The following is a 9,486-nucleotide window of genomic DNA, read 5'->3' on the forward strand; positions in this document are numbered from 1 at the left end:
CTTGTTCATTGAACAACAGGTGTTCAACAAGTTCAATAAAATTCCCCACATTAGCTGGTCAAAACTCAAATATCTCCCAGCCTTCTGTTAACTTTGGGTATTATTCAGTTTATAAGTACCCAGTAGTTCATTGCCTGGCTACACGGGAGCTTTGCCCTATTCATTTGCAGCTTAATATTTAGCCAACTGACTCAAGCATCCTCTAGGCAGAATTCTGGAGCTATTTCTCTGAGTAATTCCTCCTTTCTGTGATAACACTAACACTAGAATACCATTCGTTAAAATCTGAGTAATGAGTTTAGGGATGTTCACTGTAAATTTTCAGCTTTGCCGTATGTTTGAAATTTTAATGAGATGTTTGAAAATAATCACATTACATACAACAAATACAATGCCACCATTTATAAAGTTATTTGTGAGATTATACATCACCATGAAATGGGTTCTAAATCAGAAATGGCTGTGAAATGCTGGCCATCCCTGTAGCTAGGACAATAGACTGAAAGAGCCTGCTTTACCCTCTGCCCCTCCCCCCACTCATGCTCTGTCTCAAATAAATTTACTTTTTTTTTTTAAAGATTTTATTTATTTGACAGAGACACAGCAAGAGAGGGAACACAAACAGGGGAGTGGGAGAGGGAGAAGCAGGCTTCCCCCTGAGCTGGGAGCCCAATGCAGGACTTGATCCCAGGACCCTGGGATCATGACCTGAGCCGAAGGCAGACACTTAACGAATGAGCCACCCAGGTGCCCCATCAAATAAAATCTTTTTTAAAGAAAAAAGCAACCTTGTTGGACACTGAGACCAAAAACTGTCAAAAGACACTTCTGTGGTAGGAGACTTTCATATCGACTGGGTATCCAATAAAATTAAGTCATCCATCACTGTTCATTTTAACTGCGATAATGGCATCAAGGTAAACTTTGTTAGTCCTTATCATTAAGAGATACATACTTGCGGGCGCCTGGGTGGCTCAATAGGTTAAGTGTCTGCCTTTGGCTTAGGTCATGATCTCGGGGTCCTGGGATTGAGTCCCGCATTGGGCTCCCCTGCTCAGCAGGCAGTCTGCCTGTCCCTCTGCCCCTACCCCAGCACATACTGTCTCTCAAATAAATAAATCTTAAAAAATAAAAATAAAAAAGAGATACATACTTGCTGGGTGATGGGTACATGGGTGTTGATTATTGTTCTACCTAGTCTTATGTTTGAGATTTTCAAATTAAAAAAAAAAAAAAAAAAGAGGAAAGGAGGCAGCAGGTCTGCAGATCACTGGACTTTATTAAGAGGAATCACTGCTAATTACATAGAAGTTACTTGCCTAAGCCAAGATCCATGGGGTTCACATGAACGTACAGTTACACAGATAAGAAACAAATGGCATGGTCGAAACCATGAAATATCCTGATGCCCGGGTGATGAAGGCGGGGGTGAAGTATGCACATTTATTTCAAGCTGTTAAAGAGTTTGTGGGCCACCTAGACGGGGGAAAGAAAAGGATGTCATCAACTGGCAGCTTTAACGTCATAGCTTACACGGTCCTTCATGACCTGGAGCACTACTGCCTCTTCTCTCTCCAAAGCCTTCCCACACACCCATACCCCTCTTGAGCCCTAGTGAACTACCTTCAGTTACCTGAATACTATCTCCCTGCTACCTAAAACTCTCTTTTCTACTTTTTTTTTTTTAAAGATTTTATTTATTTATTTGACAGAGAGAGACACAGCCAGAGAGGGAACACAAGCAGGGGGAGTGGGAGAGGGAGAAGCAGGCTTCCCGCGGAGCAGGGAGCCCGATGCGGGGCTCGATCCCAGGAGCCTGGGATCATGACCTGAGCCGAAGGCAGACGCTTAACTACTGAGCCACCCAGCTGCCCCTCTCTTTTCTACTTTTTAAAAAATCTTTATCTTTCCTTTAGAACTTAAGTTTACATGTCATTTCTTGTAAGTGTTCTCTAAATAAACTCCTATCCCCACACAAATCTGTCCCTCCTCATTCTTCCCCCAAAGAAACTTATATCTCCCATATTACAGTGTTTATTAACATAAAAATATTTATATAACATCTACTACACACCAGCTACTGTTCTAGGTGCTGAGTGAGCTATAATGGTAAACCAGGAAGTATCTGTCTCTTAAGAAACTGAGAGACTAATAAGAGAAATATACACATAAGGTAAACTTCTGACAGTGATAAACGCTCTGAGGAAAATAAAAAGTGGGGGGAGCATAGCAGCTTTAAATAGAGGATTAGTGAAGGCCATCCTGAGAAGGTTATACCCAATAGAGTTAAGTATTCTACTTGTCTTCTCTGCTGGTTCAACTAAGTGAAGGAAGGGACCATGCCTATCTCATTCCTACATCTCAACCCAGTGCTTGGCTCATAAAAGTATTTAAATAACATACAATTTACCATTTTAACTGTATTTTTTTTAAGTAAAGTCTATGACAAACATGGGGCTCAAAATCACAACCCCAAGGGGCACCTGGGTGGCTCAGTCATTAAGCGTCTGCCTTCAGCTCAGGTCATGATCCCAGGCTCCTGGGATCGAGCCCCGCATCGGGCTCCCTGCTCTGCGGGAAGCTGCTTCTCCCTCTCCCACTCCCGCTGCTTGTGTTCCCTCTCTCACTGTGTCTCTGTCAAAGAAATAAATAAAATCGAAAAAAACAAAAACAAAAACACATCGGCCCTCAACCCTGAGATCAAGAGTCACACGCTCCAGTGAACAAGCCTGCCAGGTGCCCTCATTTTAATGATTTTTAACTCTACATTTCTGGGGCATTAAGTAACTTATTGTCCAGCAATTATCAATTTCCAGAATTTTTCATCTTCCCAAACTGAAACTAAGTAATTCCCCACTTCCCCCTCCCTGAAGACCCTGGTAACTACCATTCCACTTTCTATGAATTTGATTATTCTAGGCACCTCGTAAGTGGAATGACATATTTGTCTTTTTGTGATTGGTTTATTTTACTTAGCATGTCTTCAAGGTTCATACAGGTTGTAACATGTCAGAGTTTCTTCCCTTTTTAAGGCTAAATATTTCATTATAGGTATATACCACAATGGACATTTGGGTTGCATCCATCTTTTAGCTATTATGAATGCTATATGAACATGCATGTACAAATATCTGTTCAACTGAACAGAGTCTCAATTCTTTTGGGTATACAACCAGAAGCGGAATTGCTGGATCATATAGCAGAGTTTAACTTTTTGAATAAAGTGCTTCATTTCTTTTTATTACCAAATAATATTCCATTATATGGATATATTACATGTTATCTATTTATCAATTGATGAACATTTATGTTATTTCCACTTTCTGGCTATTATGAATAATGCTTCAGTGATTATGTTTGTACAAGCTTTTGTACAGACATATGTCTTCATTTCTCTTGAGTATATACCTAGGAGAATTACTGGATCATATGTTAACTCTATGTTTAACTTTTTGAAGAACTGCCAGACTGTCTTCTATAGGGCTACAGCAATCTACATCCCCAACAGCAGTGTATGAGGTTTCCAATTTCTCCAAATCGCCAACACCGATCTATTTTTTTTAATGATATGGAGAATTATAGATTGGTATATAAATTTTCCTTCTTTCCACTAAAATTATGTTGAAAAAGGAATATAATGCCTCTACTCATATTTTATATTAAATGTATTTGGATTCCATTTTTGTTTAAAAATCTGATCGTATATACAACAAAACATGGTTATCTCTAGGCAGTATGATTTCAGTCACATTTTTCTATCTTTATAAAATATCTTCCTTAATTGTAACAATGTGTTTAATGGGGGTGGGGAGTGCATTTGTGTATTTCCACTGTATATCATAGAATTAAAACACCTATATTGGGATTTTTTTTTTTAAGTAAGCCCTACACCCAACATGGGGCTTGAACTTAAGACCCTGAGATAGAGAGATGCGTGCTCTACCAATTGAGCCAGCCAGTGCCCCTGGGATTGTTGAAGCATATATAAAGTTGGCTGAGTGGAGATCATTAACTTTTTTCAGGGGGGAAAGGTCATTTATTTTTTCCTTTTTACCTTTTGACCCCCTTCACCCATTTCTCCCTATCTTTTTGATTATACCCATCCTAGTAGGTATTTATTTGACAGAGAGAGTGAGAGAGGGAACACAAGCAGGGGGAGTGGCAGAGGGAGAAGCAGACTCCCCGCAGAGCAGGAAGCCCAATGTGGGGCTCGATCCCAGAACACTGGGATCAAGACCTGAGCCGAAGGCAGACGCTTAACGACTGAGCCACCCAGGTGCCCCAAATAAATAAAATCTTTTAAAAAAAAAAAAGAAAACTTTTTGGACCAACTACCATGTACAAGACATACTGGAGGATATAAATGATTTTAAAGAATAGCCTGTTACTTAAAGGTACAAAATCCAGGACACCTGGGTGGCTCAGTCGGTTAAGCGACTGCCTTCGGCTCAGGTCATGATCCCAGGGTCCTGGGATCGAGCCCCGCATCGGGCTCCCTGCTCCACAGGAAGCCTGCTTCTCCCTCTCCCACTCCCCCTGCTTGTGTTCCCTCTCTTGCTGTCTCTCTGTCAAATAAGTAAATAAATAAATAATCTTTACAAAAAAAAAAAAAAAGGTACAAAATCCAGCTTCTCTAATGTTTAGCAGTCCAAGTTGGGACATCATTTCTCTTCTTTAAGCCTCAGTTTCTTATCTGTAAAATGTGGCTAATGAGACCTATCTCCAGTGAAAGTAGTAGAATTAGGTAAGATGATTTATGTAAAGTGCTCTGTACTGTACCTGACATAGATGGGCCAGTAAGTAAATGCTTATTGCTGGATCTGCCCCTACTATGGAAAAGTTATCAGCACCAAGTCTGCCTGGCCAATGTAAGCTTTCCCCTTCCTGACTAGGCTGACTTACGCAGTGGTCCCTTGCATGCAGGAAGTCAAAGAGCTCCTCGGTGCAATCCTCCTCTGTCTGTGACCTGGAGGATACACGCTGGTCACAGAGCTCTAGCCGCTCCCGAGCCTTTACACATTTCTCCAGCTGTTCGCATTGCTCTCTCACTGTTGTTAGGGGATCCTGAAGGAGAAACACAGAAATGCGGGTTTTAGGAGGAGACCCACAAACCATCTGCTTTGATTAATACAACCACCAAACCAAGGTGCTGCCTCTGAATTACCGTGCAGAAGGCCAGCTGGCAGAGCCACACTGCCGCCAGAAATGGCAGAATGGGGTCTCCCATTCAATTCTGATGCTAAGTAGTAGGGGAAAGTTTCACATTCCTGCCTTCCAAGGTTGCCAGTATGCACTGAAAGCCTCAGTCCTATCTGAAAAACAAGGTGGTAAAGGAAACCTAGCCAAACTTGAAGTAGATCTATAGGAGGCCTTACTTGTTAACACAGCATTTGGGATATGTAATGTCTGTGAATTTGAATTCCCCTCATCTGACAGCCAGGCCTATGTACCCCAGCTGCCCAGCTAGAAAGGCAATATTAACATGGAGAAGGACTATATAAGAAAAGTTTCTTCCAGAGTCCTTTATTAAACCGCAAATAGCAGATAGATAACTGAATACCAGGCCCTCAAGATGCTGCTCTGCTCCCTGACACCATGACTAAAGAAGCTCCAAACCCAGAAAAGACTCAGCTTCCCAGGCCCGCACCCCCAAACACTCCACAGCACAGGAAGGAAGTATTAAAGGTTTTTTCCATTTCCATTCTCTCCCACGTGTCAAATAAAGACTCCTTAAAATGCCCTTAGAGTTCATGAAGCTCAAACTTCCTTTTACTGAGATGGTTCCAAACCTGAGACGGCTCTTACCACTAATTCCTCCTCCTCCTCTTCCTCCTACAAAAGGAAAACAAAATTAATGTCAGCAGCAACTTAGGATATATATTCCTAATCATACTGATGTTGTAATTACTGAGGATAAACACTGTATTAATTGTGTTTTAAAATTTTCTGTATTTTATGACGCTTTGACATTTTAGGGGCTTTGCTAATCCTGGAGAGAAAGCCCCTCCCACGGGACACACCTTTCATATGTAAACCAACCAATCCAAAACCCTTATCACCAATCACTTCCTTTATCTCCTAGACTAAACCAATTATTGCTCCTGCCCTAATCACCCTGAAGGCCAAGTACCAAACAGCTAGAGACCACCCCTATAGCCCAGAACCCACAGAAATTACTCAAATAATCCAATCCTAAATTTGCCAGAGCTTGCCTATCCTGCCTCACCCATTTTTTCCCTCAGAAACCAAGAGTCTGGTTTCCCTTGCTCTTTCCGATGGTCCAGGCCCTTCTCCAGGTGGCTCTGAGTGGTGTGGCCTTCCCTCCCTTCTCTTGGGACTCATAATAAACTCTCCTTTCAAAAACAGTTGTCTCCATGCCTGTACTATTACCATACCTAATTAAAACAAACATTTCAACAAGGACACGCTATCTCACTTTCATTAGCAACAACCTAGTGTGTAGGACACTCTAAAGTTTATAAAGTGGGGCGCCTGGGTGGCTCAGTCGGTTAAACTCTGCCTTTGGCTCAGGTCATGATCTCAGGGTTCTGAGATCAAGCCCCACATCGGGCTCCCTGCTCAGGGGGAGTCTGCTTCTCCCTTTCTCTCTGCCCCTCTCCCTTGCTTGTGCTGTCTCGATTTCTCTCTCTCAAGTAAATAAATAAAATCTTTAAAATAAATAAAGTTTATAAAGTACTTTCGTATCTGTAATTTGATTAATCACAACAGACCCTTAAGGGCTCCCAGTTTAGAGAGAACACTAATTAGATATTTTCTTTCTTTTTTTTTAAAGCTCTACGCCCAACGTGAAGCTTGAACTCACCACCCTGAGATCAAGATTCACACGCTCTATCGACTGAGCCAACTGGTGCCCCAATTAGACATTTTTTGATACAGATTCAAGCTGATGTTCACATGGAACCTACATAAAGTATTTTTGTTTGAAATTCTGGTAGGCCCTAGTATTACCAGAAATAGCTCAATTTAGTCCTTATATCCCAAAGTTAGGAGGAAAACTAACATTTTTTCTAGACTCTGAACATGAACTGGGAATATGAAAATGGCCAAACCTAAACTTTTCTTTAGCCAGAGCTTAACTAAAAACGGTTACCGTCACTGCTTTTTGACTTGGTGAACTCCCAGGACTCTTAAGCAGACTATCAGCATAAGTGCATCAAAGGTCTAGAGTAACCCATTCACAAGATTGGAAACACCAACTCCTGCCTATTTACTTCTGATTCAGGTGCACAACCTCAAACTTAGTTTCCTTTCTTCCAAGGAGAGCAGTATAAAAAATTCCCTGTGGGAGCATCATTATAGGCCAAAATCTGGCGCACAGCCGAGTCTGATCAATATTTCAACCTGTCAAAGCAAGCTGTTTGCCTGCCTGCACATGCACATATCCACATTTGGAGGAAGGGAATGAAAAGGTATATAGGAAAATAAGAACTAGCTCAGCAATCCCTCATTATGTTTTCAAAATTCCAACACAATCTGCTTTATTCTCTACCATGCCCTTTGGGGAAGAGACCAAAGCTCATGAAAGCTGGGAGGGCTAAGGCAGGTTTAACTATAACCCATGCTATTTATTCTCACAATTAGCAAAGATCTCTTCTAAACATGAAGATGATTTTTGGGATGTCAAATTCTAGTTTTTCATTAAGCCTTCTTAACCTTGCTCTTTAAAAAAATTCATACTGAAATGTTTTTCCAAAAAATTGAAATCATATTCTGCCTCAGTTAGAAACCTGAAATTAGTATCCTAAAAGCAAGACCTCTGTATCATTTCCCTATTAGCAATGCTACTACATTGATCATTTTGATAATTTTGTGTCAGAAGTATCAGGGCATGTTTTGGAAAAACAAATCCAAATACTATGTCTGAATATGGACTACTTCATGTAAAATTTCCAGTCAATGACAAAAACCAAGGTCACACTAAATAAAAAGATTTAATGTCCAAAAAGTATAGGTTCTTCATAAATGACCTCAGTTTTCTTTCTTTTTTTAAAGATTTTATTTATTTGATACAGGACAAGCAGGGGGGAGCAGCGAAGTGAGAGGGAGAAGCAGGCTCCCCGCTGAGCAGGGAGTCCAATGCGGGCTCTATCCCAGGACCCTGGGATCATGACCTGAGCCGAAGGCAGACGCTTGAGGACTGAGCCACCCAGGCACCCCAAAGTTTTCTTAATTTAAAAAACTGACTACCTTCTTTTCATCTACTGCTATGGAGAGCCCTACTGAACTTTCTGGTATAAGTCCTGCTGAACTTCCTGAGGCTGGCTCCATTTCCTTCTGTTCCCCTTTCTGAAAGTAAGAAGACTAGGAAAAATCAAGGGATAAACTAGTTTCCAACTATTCAGAACCCATAAACCTGGAACAGCTGCTGCGAAGTGACTAGAGAACAAAGGATAGGAAATGTGACTGAAAACCAAAAGCTAGCTGGCTTCTGTAAAGCTGTGTAGCACCGTGGCTAAGTCTTGTCTCTGAAACCATGCTGCTTGGGTTCAACTCCCCGCTCCGTGATTAAAGCTGTGGTCCTTAGAAAAGATATTTAACCTTTCTATGCTAGTTTTTCATCTGTAAAATGACCATAATAACAGTCCCCAATACTTACCCCATAGGACTACTGTGTGGCTTAAATGAATTAGTCATATAAAGTACTTGGAATAGTAAACAGTCAATAATTATTACATTGGCATTCTTACTCTGGGAAAGAGCTCCCTCTTCCATCATCGCAGAATTATACTGCACATTCCTACACTGTCCCCAAATATACCTCCCACCCCCACCCTACCAAAGAAAAAGAAACCACTTCTTCACTTATCTAGCGTAAGGCCAGATCTCCGGAGCCTCCATAGAAGATGTGGCAGGATTCCTGACCTGAGCGGAAAGAAGTACTAAAGGCCGGTCGGCTTGCTCCCTAAACCTGTCAAACCAGGGTCTCAGATCACCTGGCTGACTAAAAATATACTATTTTTACAAAAGTTTAGGCGACAGCATTTTCGCTGTCGTTACACCTTCACCGCATTCACAGAACGGAGAAACTAAGCCCAGAAAAGGGCTAGTCATCTACTTGTCCAAGATGAATAGACAAATTCTGTGGAAGGGTCGAGGGAACCAGCAATCCCGACCGTGCAAACTCTAGGGGCGAATCCAGGGCCAACAGGGCCCCGGGTGTGTTTTGGCGGGGTAGGTCTTCAGCCTCTGGGCAGTGAAGAGGGTCGAGTCGGTCGCCTTCCCTTACCTCCTTGGGATCTCCGGACCCGGTCAGCATCTTTCGCTCGTCCTCCAGCCCCATGTGCCGCTACAGTTCTGAATTCAACACCAACAGCAACAGCAACAGCGGCACCTACTCCACTTCAGGATCAAGAAGGACTCGTAAGGGTCACTCAGCGGATATCCGGCGATCTGGCCGGAAGTGCGGCAGACTCGTCGTAGTCGTGAACACACGCTCGGATTGGCATATACTACCGTCCAAACGCA

General features: G+C 42.0%; 1 protein-coding gene across 2 annotated transcripts; it reads right to left on the minus strand.

Moving 5' to 3' along the window:
- Positions 1 to 1,259: 1,259 nt before the first annotated feature.
- Positions 1,260 to 9,467, minus strand: LOC123859648 (cytochrome b-c1 complex subunit 6, mitochondrial). 2 transcript variants are annotated; one of them, XM_045897772.3, is made up of 5 exons: positions 9,248 to 9,383; positions 5,806 to 5,832; positions 5,165 to 5,312; positions 4,903 to 5,064; positions 1,260 to 1,476 (listed from the first exon to the last, which is right to left on the minus strand). In XM_045897772.3, the coding sequence occupies exons 3-5, from the start codon at positions 5,225 to 5,227 to the stop codon at positions 1,444 to 1,446; spliced, it is 258 nt and encodes an 85-aa protein (XP_045753728.1). In that variant the 5' UTR covers positions 5,228 to 5,312; positions 5,806 to 5,832; positions 9,248 to 9,383; the 3' UTR covers positions 1,260 to 1,443. The 2 variants fall into 2 exon arrangements, with proteins under 2 accessions (XP_045753728.1, XP_045753727.1); XM_045897771.1 differs by lacking the exon at positions 5,165 to 5,312 and having other exon boundaries at positions 9,248 to 9,467.
- Positions 9,468 to 9,486: the final 19 nt, after the last annotated feature.

The sequence above is a fragment of the Mirounga angustirostris genome, unplaced genomic scaffold (assembly GCF_029215605.1).
Source record: "Mirounga angustirostris isolate CCGP_5_RB_7025 unplaced genomic scaffold, mMirAng1.0.hap1 SCAF_4, whole genome shotgun sequence".
NCBI lineage: Eukaryota > Metazoa > Chordata > Mammalia > Carnivora > Phocidae > Mirounga > Mirounga angustirostris.

What these genes read in the sequence shown, in the direction of transcription:
- LOC123859648 (XM_045897771.1), bottom strand. Translation starts at nt 9,301, where the DNA reads ATGGGGCTGGAGGACGAGCGAAAGATGCTGACCGGGTCCGGAGATCCC. An exon ending in AGGAGGAGGAGGAATTAGTG is followed by an intron (nt 5,065 to 5,805) that starts GTAAGAGCCGTC and finishes TTTCTCCTTCAG; the next exon opens with GATCCCCTAACAACAGTGAG. An exon ending in TGCATGCAAGGGACCACTGC is followed by an intron (nt 1,477 to 4,902) that starts GTAAGTCAGCCT and finishes TCCCCCGTCTAG; the next exon opens with GTGGCCCACAAACTCTTTAA.